General features: G+C 48.6%; 1 protein-coding gene across 1 annotated transcript in view; it reads left to right on the plus strand.

The window, feature by feature from the left end:
* The first annotated feature begins 3,324 nt into the window (after positions 1-3,324).
* The window catches only part of LOC142000578 (myeloperoxidase-like), a 78,280-nt gene continuing 62,880 nt past the window's right edge, over positions 3,325-18,724 (plus strand). Inside the window, exons 1-2 of the mRNA XM_074974959.1 lie at positions 3,325-3,518; positions 15,380-15,555. Coding sequence (XP_074831060.1) covers positions 3,325-3,518; positions 15,380-15,555 — 370 coding nt within the window. The remainder of the gene's footprint in view (positions 3,519-15,379; positions 15,556-18,724) is intronic.

Consider the following 18,724-nt stretch of genomic DNA (forward strand, 5'->3'; position numbering starts at 1 on the left):
GCTCATCATAGAAGCGGCATGTTTGGGGCTCTGACCCGGAGCGGCCGTTCGCCTCTCTGGTTTTCTCCTAGGCTTGCCTCAGCTCCTTCAGTTTCACGCGGCACTTTTTCGGGTCCCTGTTATGGCCTCTGTCCTTCATGCCCTGGGAGATTTTGACAAAGGTTTTGGCATTTCGAAAACTGGAACGGAGTTCTGATAGCATGGATTCCTCTCCCCATACAGCGATCAGATCCCGTACCTCCCGTTCGGTCCATGCTGGAGCTCTTTTGCGATTCTGGGACTCCATCATGGTCACCTCTGCTGATGAGCTCTGCATGGTCACCTGCAGCTTGCCACGCTGGCCAAACAGGAAATGAGATTCAAAAGTTCGCGGTTCTTTTCCTGTCTACCTGGCCAGTGCATCTGAGTTGAGAGTGCTGTCCAGAGCGGTCACAATGGAGCACTCTGGGATAGCTCCCAGAGGCCAATACCGTCAAATTGTGTCCACAGTACCCCAAATTCGACCTGGCAAGGCAGATTTAAGCACTAATTCACTTGTCAGGGGTGGAGTAAGGAAATCGATTTTAAGAGCCCTTTAAGTCAAAATAAAGGGCTTCATTGTGTGGACGGGTGCAGGTTTACATCGATTTAATGCTGCTAAATTCGACCTAAAGTCCTAGTGTAGACCAGGGCTAAGTGGGGAGGGAAGGAGTGAGCGAGAGTAGCTGGTGACTGGAGAGGAACTGAATAATGGTCTGTACAGGTAGTGCTTCTACCCATAAGTAGTGCTGCATCTCTTGCTCAGTGCTGAAATGTGGTCTGTTTTGATGTTATGCTACTGTATCTGATTGAGGGGCAAGGGGGTGGGAGAGGTGGCGAGGAGGAAGTGAAGTCCTGCCAGTGTGTGCTGGGGTTGGTACTTGCAGTGTTCCAATAAATCCTTTGATTCATATAAGAGTATCACAGCTAGGTGGCAGCAGCTTTAAGAAGTCAAAAGCACTTTTGCTTCAGAACAAAGGTACTGGTCACAAAACAAGGAGACAGGAACCTGTGAGCACTTGACAAACTTTGAGCTGTTGCACTCTGAATGAATGGCCTGCTGAGCCAGCAGCACAGACCTGGCAGTGTTTCTGGATTGCTACACCAAAGCATTTTACTAGCAGCTTCCAGTGTGGATCATGGATCTTACAGACTGTTATGCAAACACTGAAATGCCAGAATGCCTGGCAAGCCAGGAGGTGGAGCGGGGAACCCCCACACAGTTATCAGTGTGTATTGAGGAGACTGGTTGGTTGGTAGGGCTTTCCCTATGTCTGTGGGAAATGGCTCGAATGAGGCAGAACCAGCTGTACTGCCTGCAGAGTTGGCAACGCAGAGAAGGTCTTACGCTCAGTGGTGAGCCATGAGAATACTCCATGACAAGTCAGTTTATAAATGGTTTAAGAAGGGAACTTCCTAACCTGCTGGGGGAGGAGGATAACATACTGGATAAATCTGTGGATCAGACTAGATGCAGAATTATAAATGTGAAAGCAGAAGCCTGGGTTTTTTTAAGCTCTGAACTGTTAATTCATAGAATATCAGGGTTGGAAGGGACGTCAGGAGGTCATCTAGTCCAACCCCCTGCTCAAAGCAGGGCCAACCCCACCTAAATCATCCCAGCCAGGGCTTTGTCAAGCTGGGCCTTAAACCTCTAAGGAAGGAGATTCCACCACCTCCCTAGGTAACCTATTCCAATGCTTCACCGCCCTCCTTGTGAAAAAGTTCCCAGCCCTCAGATGACTTGTGTATACCAGATGCAGCTCTTCAAATAGATTGCTAGGGAAGTGGCTACAAAATTGGAGAAGGCCCCAGTGCAAGCTATTCACAGGTGTCCTGTAGGTCAGATGAGAGTTTCCTAAGGGACTCCCAGGCCAGAAGACATTTGCAGGTGATGTGGAGGCAAAGGACTTTGTAAATAGAATTGCTCAAGCAGAGGAAAGCCAGATCAGGCAAACTAAAAGCTGCTGATGCAGTAGTACCACCATCAGGAAATATTAGAAAACTGCTGATGTGAAGAGCTACCTGGATACCTATTACAAGTCTACATGGTGTCAGACTGCACCAGAGGAGTATGAATTCTAGTGCACATTAGTGTTTTGCACACTAAATGGCTTCTGTGGATGCTGCTGGTGCGCACTAGTAGTTCCCTAGTGGGTTAATGTAATCCCATTTCAAACAGGACTCCATTGCCAGCTTGGCTTAACAGAACAATCTTCCATGAGTTTAAACACAAGAAGGAAGCTTACAAGAAGTGGAAGCTTGGACAGATGATTAGGTAGGAGTATAAAAATATTGCTTGAGTGTGCAGGGGTGTTATCAAGAAGGCCAAAGTACAATTGAAGTTGCAGCTAGCAAGGGATGTGAAGGGCAACAAGAAGGGTTTCTACAGGTATGTTAGCAACAAGATGATCAGGGAAAGTGTGGTACCCTTACTGAATGGGGGAGGCAGCCTAGTGACAGATGATGTGAAAAAAGCTGAAGTTCTCAATGCTTTTTTCCCCCCTCAGTCTTCACAGACAAGGGAAGCTCCCAGACTGCTGCACTTGGGATCACAGTATGGGGAGGAGGTTAGCAGCCCTCAATGGTGAAACAGGTTAAGAACTATTTAGAAAAGCTGGACATGCACAAGTCCATGGGTCTGGCTCTCAGCATCTGAGGGTGCTGAGTGAGTTGGCTGATGTGATTGCAGAGCCATTGGCGGTTATCTCTGAAAACTTGTGGCAATTGGGGGAGGTCCTGGACTATTGGAAAAAGGCAAATAAAGTGCCCATCTTTAAAAAAGGGAAGAAGGAGAATCTGGGGAACTACAGACTGGTCAGCCTCATCTCAGTCCCAGGAAAGATCATGGAGCAGGTCCTCAAGGAATCCATTTTGAAGCACTTGGAAGAGAGGAAGGTGGTCAGGCCACAGGTCTTGTTGTGGGAACAGAGAGGCTTGAGAAAGCAAATGCAGACACAGTCAGCTTCAGTTGAGCGCTGAAGAATGGCTGGCTATCCAAAAGTTGCTACCTATTAAGTTTCTTCCTGGAATACATCCTGGTCCTCTTGAGGACCAAGAGCTCTATGATTCATAAAGTAGAAGGCCAGAAGGGACCATTAGATCATTTAGTGTGACCTCACCTATATGAGCAGGCCATTCAATTTCACCCAGGTACCCCTCAGTTTAACTTTGCTTCATGTCTCCCTTTCTTTAGCTCTTAGATCCATAGCATGGAAAAGGTTCAATTATAGAGGAACAACTTCCTCAATCAAAACCTCAGTCTTGGCTTTAAGTGCCTAAAGGTTAATCCAGCAAGTTTACCGCATGAAGGAGAAGAAATGTGCTCCTTTCACTTTGGGTCTGTGCAGTGAGCTGGTGGGAAGGAGTTGTTCTCATGTCCTGCTCTTTCCTCTCTTTGGACTAGATATCTTGGAGACACTGCCAGATCCATTCTTTTTGAGCAGCACTGATGAAGCCAAGGAGCTGGTGGATGCTGCATACAAGTACGAACGGGACAGGTCAGTTCACCTTATGTTATCCATACTAGGGGTACAATTTTACCCAAAACATGGGAACATGATACTATTATTTGGAGAGTTTCTTTTGTACAAATATGTATTTATTATGGCAACATCATAGTTCAGGGTTCTGAATTTTTTTCCTAGCATGGATCACACCACATGCACTAATCTCTTCCCTCCACAATGGCATGGAACCTCCTCTGCCCTTTGTGATCACATGGTACTGCTATGGCAACTACAGAGATTGCTTACGATGCAAAGTGATATTTGGACAGTACACATATTTTAAGTTTTTTTTAATGTAGCTCAGCCAGTGGAAATAAGGGGAGCCAGCACCACATGACCAGACCGCTCTGTGAGGATGACCAGCAGCCAGGGATCATCGCTCATAGAATCACTGTAGTGACTGATAGGGAAGGGTTTAGCTGTTTCTAGTCTCAATATCAACTCTGTTCAATCATTCTGGAAAATATGAGGGCCTCTCTCTATGGGAAATATGGCATGTTTGGTCTGTAGCAGGGGAGAATTTTAGAGGAAAGCTTGAGATTATTGGAGAAAGCACTTCTCAGAGATAGTTAATGGTTAAAAGGGAGGATTCCACCTTCTGCTCCCCACCCAGCCATTTTGTGAGGGTTGTCCTGCTTTGCTTTTGTTAAAATGCCTTAAAAAAACACCAAGATGAAAAATTTCAAGTCAGGTCAAAACAAGACATTGTTTCAGAAATGTTGAAACAGTTATATTTTTATCAACACTGTTATGGGAGAGGGATAGCTCAATGGTTTGAGCATTGGCCTGCTAAACCCTGGGTTGTGAGTTCAGTCCCTGAGGGGGCCACTTAGGGATCTGGGGCAAAAATAAGGGATGGTACTTAGTCCTGCTGTGAAGGCAGGGGACTGGCCTTGACCTTTCAAGGTCCCTTCCAGTTCTATGAGAGGAGTTTAATCAAATAATGTTCTAATATGGAGCTATACCTAACAAATAGATTTTAGTTAAATGAAGCCTTTTTTGGGTGAATGAATTAAACATTTTTTGCCTGGCTCTAGTATTGACTGTGCTATTCATCACAAGCTGGTATTAACTCTGATATTCAAACTGTCTTTATTAGGCATTAATCTGGTTATTCCAATATTATTAATTTTTGCAGAAATATCCAGCTGATATATTTATCTGCTCTGGCTGGACATTCCATTCATTTGGAAGGATGGAATAAGGTGGATATTGCTGCACATTTATACAGGTGTTGGTTTAGTGATGTCCAAACAGAAAGATAATTTGCAGAATAGAGTTCCTCCTGGATCTTCCTTGCTCCTGGTCACACAGACTGCATTACTTGCTACTATTGCTTTAGTCCGCCTCTGGCTGGCAACGAGACTCTTCATCCCTTCCCACTGTGATACTTGCTACTACCATCACCAGATTAGACTATTGTAGCTTCCTCTGCCTGGACTTGTTGGAGTTCCTATGACACTTTCACCTTCTTCTACAACACTTAGTTACCTGCCTTTCGTACTATTTCATGTATGTCCAGTCCCAGCCAGCAGCAGGATGTTAACCCAGGGCATTTTGAAACAAAAAAACTTAGACTTCTTAAAAAGTGAATTAGACTTTGACAGCCCCAGATGATCTCTATGAAATGTTTCAGTGGTAGCTCTGTTAGTCTGTATCAGCTAAAAAACCGAGGCGTCCTTGTGGCACCTTAGCAACTAACATTTATTTGGGCATGAGCTTTCGTGGGCTAGAACCCACTTCATCAGATGCATGAAGTAAAAGATACAGGAGCAGGTATAAATATGTGAAAGGATGTGGGTTGCTTTACCAAGTGTTAGGTCAGTCTAGCAGAATATCAAAGGAGGAGAAATAACTTTTGAAGTGGTAAGAGAGTGGCCCATTACAGACAGTTGACACCAACTAAAACCTCTCCAGTGCATCATCAAGGATCTACAACCAATCCTGAAGGACGATCCCTCACTCTTACAGACCTTGGGAGACAGGCCAGTCCCTACTTACAGATAGCCGCCCCCCCCCCCAACCTGAAGCAAATACTCACCAGCAACTACACAACAAAAACACCAACCCAGGGACCAAACCCTGCTACAAACCCTGGTGCCAACTCTGTCCACATATCTATTCAAGCAACACCATTATAGGACCTAACCACATCAGCCACATCATCTGGGGCTTGTTCACCTGCATATCTACCAATGGTGATATATGCCATCATGTGCCAGCAATCCCCTTCTGCCATGTACATTGGTCAAATGCAAAAGAATAAAGGGACACAAATCTGACATCAGGAATCATAACAGTCAAAAACCAGTTGGAGAACACTCCAATGTCTCTGGGCACTCAATAACAAACAGACCTCAAAGTGGCAATTCAACAACAACAACAAAAAACCTTCAAAAACAGACTCCAATGTGAAGCTGCAGAACTGGAATTAATTTGCAGACTAGATACCATCAGATTAGGCCTGAACAAAGACTGGGAGTGGTTGGGTCATGACAAAGTGTGAGTAACAGTAGGGAGAAATTAGTATTGGGGAAATTAAGTTTACATTTTGTAAACTGTAAAGTCTAGGAATAGGTCTATGCTGGAATAAAAAACCCACAAACCTATGGCACCAAGACTCAGAGCCTGGGTCAGCTCACGGGGCACAGGCAGCAGGGCCAAAAATAGTGTAAATGTTGGGGCTCAGGCTGGAGCCCCACCTCCTCCCCCCCCCGCCTCCTCCCCCCCCCATAGGATCTCAGAGCCGAGACTTAATCATCTACACTGATTTTTAGCCCCACAGACTGAGCACTGTGAGACTGAGTCAGCTGACCTGGGCTAGGTGCAGCCATGCCATGGGTCTTCGATTGCACAAGTATAACACCTATACATAGCTTGGGGCATCCCCCTGTTCTTTGGGCTATTGGGCCCTACCTCACAACCTTCTCTCCCCATTTCCACAAGTACCTTTGTGGCCTCAAGCCACTCTTTGGTGTTCTTCCTCCCCAGTATAGTCCTACGTGACCACTCGGAGGTCCAGGCCTTCAGGGCTGGGACTTGTCTCTTGGTCCAACATATCTCTTTCTAGGCAGTCCAAGAAAGTTCTCTGGCCATCAACTACCTCTATGAGCGTGATCATATCATAAGAGGAGGGGTCATTTTGGCCAACCCACAGCCTCACAGGTCTGATGGAACCTGTCCAACACTAAAAATTCTATAATCCTCTCTGTGCTGTGGATCTTGGGATGCAGCCACTTCTGCGTTACATGGATCACGTCAAAGAATTGTGACCTTGGTGCTTTGCTTTCCAAGCACTGCCACTCGTGGAACCTCTGAGCCCTTATAGCTGTCATCACCTTGGATCTTGCCAGGATCTCAGCTTTCAACTGCGGGTAGTCTGAAGCAGCTTTTGCTGCCATGTCATAGTAGGCCTTCTGGGCCTCCCCACACAGGAAAGAGGGGAGGATAGTGGCCCACTGGTCTCAGGGCCAGGCCTCACATAGGGCTGATCTTTCATATGCAAGAAGGTATGCCTTCACGACATCCTCCACCATCATCTTTTGTAGGTAACTGCTGGCTCTTAGGGATTATGTCCTGTTGTGGCCACGTGTCAGAGCAGCCAGGGCCTTCAGCAGGTTCACCACCTCATGGTGGCTTGGTCCTGGGCTGCCTGGCTCATCAGCTGTTGATTTGTCTCCTGCTGTAGCCGTACCCACTCCTGTTGGGCAGCCATCTGGACACTGGTAGCCTCTTGTTGCACTGCTGTGACATGCACCACTACCTTCATTATGTTGTCCATTTTGAATGTGATTTACCTTGTCCCCAGAATAGTTTGCTGTGCCAAGTTCCCACTTTAACACCATGTGTAGCAGAGCACCTTCTGTATCTTAGCAGGCTCAGTGGTTCCCCCTCTGGTGGTGGGGGCCTGGAATAAGTCAGCCGCACTCTGGATGGGGTTTACTCTCCCACCTGGGGGCTTATTCCCCAATAATTTTCCAGGCAGGCCTTGGGGCAGGTCCAGGGAGCATCCATCCACAAACAAAGAAAATAAAAGACACCAATTTCCACACTAAACAAAGGGGAACAACTCTCCCTACCCTCACTCTGAGGGTGGTTGGTCTAATAATTGGCCCTGGGGTGTCAGTCCTTGCCCTAAGCAGGCAAACTGTTACATAGCTTCCCCATAGGGAAGAGAACAACGCTCTACCCCAGAGCAGCTTTTCTTCTGCTGCCACTAGCCCTGCAGCAGCTCAGCTCCATCCCCTCTCACTGGCAGAGGGGTTTTTAAACATCTCAGGCAGTGGTGGATTAGCTACTGGGAAAAAGGGACCCATGCCCAGGGGCTCTGGCCAATTGGGGGGCCCCTGGGAAAATGGGCACCCTGTGCCCTGACCCTGCTCCCCTAGCACTCCTGCTGGGGAGCAGAGTTGGGGGCTTGCACTGCTTCGCCTTCCTGGTGCTCCTGTCAGGGTGCAGGGGCTTGCCCCCCTTGGCACTCCTGATGGGGAGCAGGGGAAGCCTCTGAGTCCCAACTCTGCTCCCTGGCAGGGCTGCAGGTGGAAGAGGCAGGGAGGGGCCCCCCACTTGCTCTGGCCCAGGGCCCCAGAACACCCTAATCCACCTCTTATCTCAGGCAGCCCTTTGTTGGACTCAGGGGTTAGTTGGACTAACCCCTTCTCAGTTAAAAGGAAAAGGGCCTTTATCATTCTAGGGCTAATCTACTGGCCTTCTACCACTTCTTGCGGGTGTGGAGCTGCTGGGTCAGACACCCCCGCCCCCATCCCCCCCGCTACCTTGCCAGCTGGTGGGCTCCCGGGTTACTGCTGCCGCTCCTCAGGGGCAGGATGGCACCTGCTGGCCTGCTTCCCAGAGCAGGAGTGAGGGACCCTACCCCTGCTTCTGCTGCCACCACCTGAGGGGTCCCTCATGGCTGGTTGCCAGACTGACTGTTGCTGGTGCTGCTGCCTCAGAGCCTGCTGGTGCCTTGAGGAGGTGGAAGGAGACCTCTGTTGCTAGGAGAGCATGCAGGAGCCCTGCAGGACACCATGGAAGGGGCCTCCAGAAGGCCTGAGTAACGTTTCAACTTTGCTGTTGTGGTGGGGAAAAAAAACTATTGCTGTAGGGAGACGGGGAGGAGCCTACCCCCTGGTCCATCTGTCCCCACTACTCTCCCCCCCCCCCCACCTGCCTCTGCTCCTTACTCCAGGACTCAGCTGCCGATCTTGCCCCTTTTTCACTACCTGGGCCTGCAGCAGCAGCCTGTTCGAACTGAGTTACAAGTGCACATGAGCACAAGTGCCACCCCCCTCCCTTGCACTGCTTCCTCTCCCCTGCAGCCTTTGGCTGGTGAACTCCCACCTTCTGCCTTGCTCACCAGCTTTCCTGCTGCAGCCTGCCCCTTTTCCCATTGCTACCTGCCCCGCCCACCCCTTGCTACCCTTTTTGCCCTGGACCCTTAGTAGCTGCAGTTTGTTTTCCTGCCCCGCCCTTGGGAGTTTTGCTTGTTTGCCTGCCCCACCCCAGTCCCTTGGTGATTGTTAGCTTGCCTGCCCTGCCCACAGCTTGTTTCCAGCCCGTTTGTTTTTCCCCTCTCCCTCCGTGGTACCCCGGTCAGTCCCCTTGCTCCATGCATCCATGTCCCACCCCCCCCCATGCTTGTGCCCCTCTCCCTTTTCAGTTGAGCCCTAGTATTCACCACACTCCCACTGACATTAGTCTTTCCAGGGCACAGACCCCCTGGCCACCCCTGCGCCTAGGAGCTGGACATGCTGGCCGCTTCTAGGAGCTGCCCAGGGAGCCTGCCTTAGCCCCGCTGTGCTGTGGGCCACACTTCTGGCCTATTAAAATCTCCCAGATTGCTTTTAATAATCACTGGTTGGGAATTCTACCCGAGAGAAGGGTGCAGAAACACCCAGAGTTCTCAGGTGACTGCATAAACACATACCTAGGAGATGATACAGACTCCCTCCTCAGACAAGGGGGGGGAAATGACAGGATAAAGGAAGACGATGTTTTGTTTGAACTAGCAGGTACAGGATAATAATTAAAAGCATGTGGAATGTAATACAACTTGTTGGTGTTGGGACAAAAGTCAGGCTGGAAAACTGTAAGAGCTGCCTCCTCCTTCCCTCTCCCCCCTTCCTCTGACCGCTGTCCCCGCTCTTACTTCTGGAGTGCCTTTGGGTTCGTCTGCCTGCCTGCAGAAGGCACCTTGTTTGTGGCTTCCGGGTCCATTGAGGCAACAGCCGGTGTTGAACCGCTGGGTGCGCCCCATCCTGATGTATGGCAGCTGCTTTCCCTACCGGTTGGGGGCCCAACTGCAAACATCTCCTTCCCTGATACCATGGCTGCAGGTGCTGTGTCTGCTGTGGCACCTGAGCCTGGCATCACCAAGGGCCCCCTCCCATTCTTGTTCCCTCAACCTCTGTACCCAGTCAAGAGGTGCCACACCCCAGCAGCTTGGCTGCCAGGGTCCCTGATCCCAGCTCTGCCCCCATCCCCAATTCTGCCTCTGATCCTGTCACCTTTTGTGAGTGCCTGTCTCAGAGCATGTGCCTGCACTCTCTCTGTTTGTGATGGATCTTTGGTGACTCAGCCCTCCGACCAAGTCACACAGTCTGTATGGGAGATCAAAATTAAACAGGGGGCCTATCCACAGTGCCCTCTGTAAGGTCCCTCAATTTGCAGCCCCATCCTTGGGCTCCCTCCTCAATCAGTGCAACAGGGCCTATCACAGTGCATGGGTTTGAACTGTCTCTAAAATTGTCCCTGGTGTGGGGCCATATCCCCCAGAAGACTCTTTGCCTCTCTGGGCCTTTCTGATAGAGTTCATTTCCCCTTCTGGGGTGTATCAATGTCCAGGCCACTTTCCCAGGGGCTGGTGGGGGACCCAGGCCCACCCTCTACTCCAGGTCCCAGCCTGGGGGCCCTATAGATAGCAGCCATCTGCCACATCCCTTTAAATAAACAGCATTGCTTCTACAATTTCCTGAGCCACTTCCCTGAAGCCCCAGTTCATCCTTCACCCTTACCTCAGGTCTTTGTCCTGACTGAGTCCCCATAGCCAGCCACAAATTCCTCCACATCCCCCTGGCCTCTGTCAGCACTGCTCTGTCCAGGGTCCTGTAACTGCCTCCCCCAGCTCCAGCAAGGAACTGATCTCACACTGGCCCTGCAGCTCTTCTTATACCAGCCTGCTGAGCCCTGAATGGCTGCTTCCCACACAGCTGCTCTAGGCAGCTTGGAGGACCTCTCTACTGTCTTTTTCTGGGGCGGGGTGTGGCAGGGCCGCAAGGCCTCTGGATCTAGTCCACCCCGTCACATACCTCCCCCCTCAGACAAGACTGAGGTGGTGCTCTTGAGGGTAATGTCTCTGCTTACCCAGTCCTTTGCCTCAGTTCAGCAGGGTCTTCTCCCAGCCAGACTTTTCTGTCTGAAGAGTTCCTTTGCCTGTGCCCCCCTAGTCAGGGCTCTCCCTCCTTGGCCTCTCTTACCCAGGAAGCTTTAGTAGCCCTTGCTCTGGTTTCTCAGTCCTGCTTCTAGGCCTCTCTGCCTGGAGAGATTTGGGAGTCTTTCACCCTAGTGGATCAGAATCTTCTCCCTCAGGCCTATCTACCTGGAGAGCTATTTATGGTAATAAGAAAAGGAGTACTTGTGGCACCTTAGAGACTAACGAATTTATTTGAGCATAAGCTTTCGTGAGCTACAGCTCACTTCATCGGATGCATCCGATGCTTATGCTCAAATAAATTGGTTAGTCTCTAAGGTGCCACAAGTACTCCTTTTCTTTTTGCGAATACAGACTACCATAAATGACAGGTTTCAGAGTAACAGCCGTGTTAATGTGACAGGTTTCCTTCAGGGTGCCACCTGGACCTGGGGTACCACTGAGCCTGACTGACCCACCAGCCTGAGCTCCCTTTACACTGTACTGCTGTGACAGGCCCTTAAGGCTTGCTGGTTTTTTTCTAGATCCAGCTTCTGTTGCTGGTTTTTCTTTGGTGTTCTGCTCAAGGAGAGGGTTTCTTTCTCCTGCTCCTGTACCTCCATTTCCGTACTTTCCAATTGGTCTCTATAGTAGGCAGAACATTACCTCTCCAGAACACGCAGATGCCCAACACCTTGTCTGTCTGTCTTTTAGGCTGGAGACTTCTTCCTCCAGGTCTCGGTTCAGCTCACCTCCTTCACAGGGCTCCTGCCCATCATCCCCTGTGTACCCAGTGTTTCATCCCCTAGGCAGACACATTTTGCTTTCCTTGGCCAACTCTACATTCAGCCACCAGTGTCAGCTTCACCTTCTCAAGGTTGGCCATCTCCTGCTTGGTCTGTCCCAGCTGTTTGGCCAGCTCTTTCACCACTTGAAAACATGTCCATTTCATTCCCTGCATCTGGGTCTCACTAGACTTCATCCTGATATTTAGTTTATGCCAGACAGCATTTATCTTGTTCTGCAGGTTTTAGGGGTGCCTGGTGCCCAACCAAGAGTCCTGGCTATCAGTCATTTTCTGAGCTCCCAGGCCTTGTGAAATAGGTTTCCTTCTGTCTCCAACACCTCCCGTCAGGGAACCCTGCTATCCCTCAGGGCCTCTCACTGGGCTTTTCTCCTCCAGAATTATTTCAGGCCCTGGTCCTGTGACACATTAGATAGATTCCCCATGTTCTCTTTCCTCAGGATGGAGACTGAGTCTTGCCCTCAGCAGAAGAGTTGTTCAAGCCCCCCAGACCGCTTTCCCATTTCTACTATGTGGGCCCAGTCCTGCTTCCTTGTCTAGCCCAGTTTTGCCAGTTACCAGGAGGCCTAGGTCTATGATAATACTAGTACTGCTTTCCAGAGTTCAAGTTTTTCTCAGGGCAATAACTTCTTATGTGGCCCATTTTCCCACAACAGAAACAAATTGCCCCTGGGGCAGCCTCCCAAGCACTAAACTAAGTTATGATGGTCCTCTGTTCTACCTTCACTATAGCCTGGGCCTCCCCCATTCCTGGCCAGGTGTCTTGGTCAGCCTGGCCTTCACTGGTCTAGGTGGCCCTCAAGGCAACTTGGCTGGCCTTACAACCATGGCCTGGATCAGGGTGAAACCATTTTGCCTGACCCACTTGCCCATAATACCTGCAGCACCATGGTGGAGCATTATGGCTTTTTCCTTTGTGGCATCTGTGACGGCTGGTCCTGAGTGGACACTGTCATGGCTGACAGGCTCCCTGCCAAGCCTGAGATTGGTGATCCTGGAGTTGCTGCTGCTGGGTAGCTTGCTGGAGCTTTGTAGCTCCTGCTGCTGCTGGCCTAGAACTCTTATTAGAAGAGCTCCTTGCTCCCCTTGCTTGCAGAGGCTAGTTCAAATATCCCATTTCTGGTACCATATGTAATGGGATGCTTCCAATTCTCATGAATGCCCCATCTCTGCATGTGCCTGCTCTCTCTTTCTCTGTTTGTGGTGGATCTTTGGTGACTCAGCCCTCGGGCTGAGTCACACAGTCTGTATGTGAGATAAAAATCAACCCCCTTCTGGGTTAGGCCCCCTGTTGGATGTATATCTCAGCGCCCTCTGTAAGGTTCCTTGATCTGCAGCCTGACCTTTGGGCTCGCTCCTCAATCAATCCAGAAGGCCTATCACAGTACCCTGCTTCTAACTGTCTCAGTCCCTTCTGGGCTCTCTGAAATTGTCCCTGCTCTTCTAGCAGTCTTGACCCTGGCGTGGGTCCATGTGCCCCAGGGCTTCCTCCCTGGAGGCTCTTTGCCTCTCTGGGCCTTTCTGGCCCCAGATCTTCAGCTAGGCCACTAATAGAGTTCAGTACCCCTTCTGGGGTGTATCAAAGTCCATGCCAGTTTCCCAGGGGCTGGTGGGAGCGACCTGGCCCTCCTCTACTATGGGTCTCAGCCCAGCGACCCTATCGATAGCATATATATATATATATATATATAACCCTATCGATAGCATCCGTCCACCGTGCTAAACTGCGTTGCTGCTACAGTTCCCCGGGCCACTTCCCCGCAGCCCCAATTCATCCTTCCCCCAATTCATCTCTGTCCCACCTTTCCCTATCTCATTGGTACCTACACATACCACGACCACTAGCTCCTCCCCAGCACTACCTATAAGGCTATCTAGAAGTCTCATGAGATCATAGAATCATAGAATATCAGGGTTGGAAGGGACCTCAGGAGGTCATCTAGTCCAACCCCCTGCTCAAAGCAGGACCAATCCCCAATCAAATCATCCCAGCCAAGGCTTTGTCAAGCCTGACCTTAAAAACTTCCAAGGAAGGAGATTCTACCACCTCCCTAGGTAACGCATTCCAGTGTTTCACCACCCTCCTAGTGAAAAAGTTTTTCCTAATATCCAACCTAAACCTCCCCCACTGCAACTTGAGACCATTACTCCTTGTCCTGTCATCTTCTACCACTGAGAATAGTCTAGAACCATCCTCTCTGGAACCACCTCTCAGGTAGTTGAAAGCAGCTATCAAATCCCCCCTCATTCTTCTCTTCTGCAGACTAAACAATCCCAGTTCCCTCAGCCTCTCCTCATAAGTCATGTGTTCCAGACCCCTAATCATTTTTGTTGCCCTTCGCTGGACTCTCTCCAATTTATCCACATCCTTCTTGTAGTGTGGGGCCCAAAACTGGACACAGTACTCCAGATGAGGCCTCACCAATGTCGAATAGAGGGGAATGATCACGTCCCTCGAACTGCTCGCTATGCCCCTACTTATACATCCCAAAATGCCATTGGCCTTCTTGGCAACAAGGGCACACTGCTGACTCATATCCAGCTTCTCGTCCACTGTAACCCCTAGGTCCTTTTCCGCAGAACTGCTGCCTAGCCATTTGGTCCCTAGTCTGTAGCTGTGCATTGGGTTCTTCCGTCCTAAGTGCAGGACCCTGCACTTATCCTTATTGAACCTCATCAGGTTTCTTTTGGCCCAATCCTCCAATTTGTCTAGGTCCCTCTGTATCCTATCTCTGCCCTCCAGCGTATCTACCACTCCTCCCAGTTTAGTATTATCTGCAAATTTGCTGAGAGTGCAATCCACACCATCCTCCAGATCATTTATGAAGATATTGAACAAAACCGGCCCCAGGACCGACCCCTGGGGCACTCCACTTGACACCGGCTGCCAACTAGACATGGAGCCATTGATCACTACCTGTTGAGCCCGACAATCTAGCCAACTTTCTACCCACCTTATAGTCCATTCATCCAGCCCATACTTCTTTAACTTGCTGACAAGAATACTGTGGGAGACCGTGTCAAAAGCTTTGCTAAAGTCAAGAAACAATACATCCACTGCTTTCCCTTCATCCACAGAATCAGTAATCTCATCATAAAAGGCGATTAGATTAGTCAGGCATGACCTTCCCTTGGTGAATCCATGCTGACTGTTCCTGATCACTTTCCTCTTGTGTAAGTGCTTCAGGATTGATTCCTTGAGGACCTGCTCCATGATTTTTCCGGGGACTGAAGTGAGGCTGACTGGCCTGTAGTTCCCAGGATCCTCCTTCTTCCCTTCACTGCCTTCACTACACTAGCAGGCTATTCACAAACCCAACCACTTCATATAAATTAGCATGATTCTGTATAAGAAGAAGCATAACACGAAGTTGAATTGTTTACAGAAATTAGCAAATGTTTGCCAAGCAGGGGTTATAGACTGGAATGGTGTGTCCCTTACAGCGATGACCTGGGAACCCTGAGGCTGCTGGTCAGAGTGCAGGAAAGGTCAGTGTGGAGCTGGCTGCTGCAGCTCTGCTCCTCAGTTGTTTTGGGCCTGGACTTAATTCCCACATACCAGTTCAGGTCTCATTTTAGAGGGCTGGGCTGTGGACAGCAGTGACTGGTGCACCACTTCACGGGTCCTTTTTTTTCCAGAGCAAAAGAGACCATAGGGGAAATGGATGTCAGCCCCTCAGATTTCCTGAAACATTTAAAGGAGCCAGTGGCAGGAACCAGGTCTGCAATCCGAGCTGCCGATTACATGGAAACCACCCTGAGCCTCCTGAAGAAGAAGCTGCTTCGGATCGTGAAAGGAAAGTTTAATATCACAGGTACTGTGCACATAAGACTGTAAATGGCTAATTAGCAGGAAACCTGTCAATGTGTAACATGCATGACTTTTGGAAGACACTTTTGAACAAGCTACAAGTAGTAACAAGGAAGTCCTATAAGAACTAGCTTCTAAGCTAGTACCTGTAAACAAGCTTAGAGCTTGGCACAGCAGAAAAAAAGCATAACAAACTTAGACTGCTGTGTGGAAGGGGAAACTGAGGCACCCCACTTTGTGGCATTGGTGGCTAAATGCCAAGACACCTACACTCGAAAAGATATTAATATCTACATTGTGTTAACAATGCTGTACACTAAAAGGCTTTCAGGCAACTTGGAAAAAGAAACCCAGGACTTTGTAAAAGCATCTGTGAATAACAAAAAATTTTGGTAACACTGGGAAGTTAGACAACCAAGACCTAAAGATATTGTTCAATATCTTCATAAATGATCTGGAGGATGGTGTGGATTGCACTGTCAGCAAATTTGCGGATGATACTAAACTGGGAGGAGTGGTAGACACGTTGGAGGGCAGAGATAGGATACAGAGGGACCTAGACAAATTGGAGGATTGGGCCAAAAGAAACCTGATGAGGTTCAATAAGGATAAGTGCAGGGTCCTGCACTTAGGAGGGAAGAACCCAATGCACAGCTACAGACTAGGGACCGAATGGCTAGGCAGCAGTTCTGCGGAAAAGGACCTAGGGGTTACAGTGGACGAGAAGCTGGATATGAGTCAGCAGTGTGCCCTTGTTGCCAAGAAGGCCAATGGCATTTTGGGATGTATAAGTAGGGGCATAGCGAGCAGATCGAGGGACGTGATCGTTCCCCTCTATTCGACATTGGTGAGGCCTCATCTGGAGTACTGTGTCCAGTTTTGGGCCCCACACTACAAGAAGGATGTGGATAAATTGGAGAGAGTCCAGCGAAGGGCAACAAAAATGATTAGGGGTCTGGAACACATGACTTATGAGGAGAGGCTGAGGGAACTGGGATTGTTTAGTCTGCAGAAGAGAAGAATGAGGGGGGATTTGATAGCTGCTTTCAACTACCTGAGAGGTGGTTCCAAAGAGGATGGTTCTAGACTATTCTCAGTGGTAGAAGATGACAGGACAAGGAGTAATGGTCTCAAGTTGCAGTGGGGGAGGTTTAGGTTGGATATTAGGAAAAACTTTTTCACTAGGAGGGTGGTGAAACACTGGAATGCGTTACCTAGGGAGGTGGTAGAATCTCCTTCCTTAGAAGTTTTTAAGGTCAGGCTTGACAAAGCCCTGGCTGGGATGATTTAACTGGGGATTGGTCCTGCTTTGAGCAGGGGGTTGGACTAGATGACCTCCTGAGGTCCCTTCCAATCCTGATATTCTATGATTCTATGATTCTATGATTAAAGAGGATTTTAGGCACACTGTCTTTGCATTAGTCAGTGACCAACCCTCAAGAGGAAGGGGGGAAGGTGTGACCCTATGCCCCATATTCTTCATAGAGATATTGTTATGATATGAATATGACATAACTAAAATGTGTTCTATGCAAGATGGGACATGTGAGGTATCATTGGAAAGGTTATAATTTACTGAATATGATTATCCTATTTGTATACATGTATCATTTTATATCTGAAGTTAGGAATATGGACTATGTATCAAATACAAAAGTGTTTTCACCTGGGGACTGCCCACCAAACAAAATGCAATCAGTCTGACTGGTTAGCCAATGGGCCATTAGGGAGAACAATAGGACTTTGAAGATGCTAATCTCCCACCTTCCTGGGAAGTCTTCTGGAGGATTTATGGCTGCTTTGACACGGCAGGGTCATGTTATCATGTCACCTGGTACTGGACTCCATCTTGGACTGCTAGTATTTTTCCACAAAGAGGGTGGGGATCAAACTGGGAAACGAAGGATTCCTGCCATATGTAAATCCTATTTAAGGCAGGGAAATGAGTTAATCAGGGTCGATTCTTCACTGAATCCCTGTCCAAGATGACTGCTGAAAACATCTACAATTGAATTGGGAAAGAAAGGACTGGACCCAGGCTAGAAGGTCTCTGGTCTGTGAAAGTAGTATCTGGCATTCTAAGATGCCAAGCAAGAGCAGTTTGTCTTCAATAATCTCTGAAACCTGCTTAAAAAAACATTTAGGGTGAGAAATTACTACTTGTAGCCAGTTTCTTTAGTGTATTAAGTTTAGTTTTGTGTATTGGCTTTATTTGCTCAGTAATCTATAAGGGATAGCAAACAGATCAAAGCAATCACTTAAAATCTGTCCTTTGTAGTTAATAAACTTGTTTTGTTTTCTTTAAACCAGTTTGTGCAATCCATAACTGGGGGGCAAAAAGCTGTGCATATCTGCCTTCACAGTGAGGGAGGGGGCAATTTTCATGAGCTTACTCTGTACAGATTTCTGTGCAGTGCAAGACAATACAATGTTGGGTTTACACTCCAGAGGGGGTGTGCACTTGACTGCTGGGCAATTCCTGAGCTGAGTCGTCCCACGCAGAGCTGATCTCAGTGTCTGTGTCTTTCTGCAGCTGGGTGTGGCTCTACCTGCATGTTGCTGGAGGAAGCTTGAAAGCCTGGCTCAGCAGGGCAGTGTAAGAGAACCCAGACTGGTGGAACTGGCAGGCTCAGTGGTACCACAATACATCAGGTGGCACTCCGGACGGGGGATAACCCATCACACCAGCCTCGCCTTCTCCTCCTGCCCCATCCTTTAATTCTCCCATTGCTTTGTCCCTACCTAGTCCCCTTGACCTAGCCTCAAATTATGTCACCATAGTAACTGAAAACACCATACATTTTAAACCCCCCAAAAGGAACTTTATATCATCAGTATTTGAATCAGGCAGGTATACTAAATGTAAGGATTTTGTCATTAGCACTTTTGAATCAGTCCTGATACCTGTCCTCCACTTCAGATGCTCCAAAACTGCTGAGAGATGAAGGTTGCAAACAATATGATTCCTAGAACATGAAGCACTGAGTGTGTTCCTGAATATGAAGCTGGCCTTTATTCTGCAGGAAAACTGGTGTATTCTGTTGGTATAAACTAGAAAGAGTTTTAAAAGGAGATGCTATTTGTTTGTAGAGCTTTCCTGCTGAGGGAGCCATGAAATGGAACTATTGGAGACTGCTCCAGAAATTATGACAGAAATGACATCACTCTGATTG

This window comes from Natator depressus, chromosome 17 (genome assembly GCF_965152275.1).
Source record: "Natator depressus isolate rNatDep1 chromosome 17, rNatDep2.hap1, whole genome shotgun sequence".
NCBI lineage: Eukaryota > Metazoa > Chordata > Testudines > Cheloniidae > Natator > Natator depressus.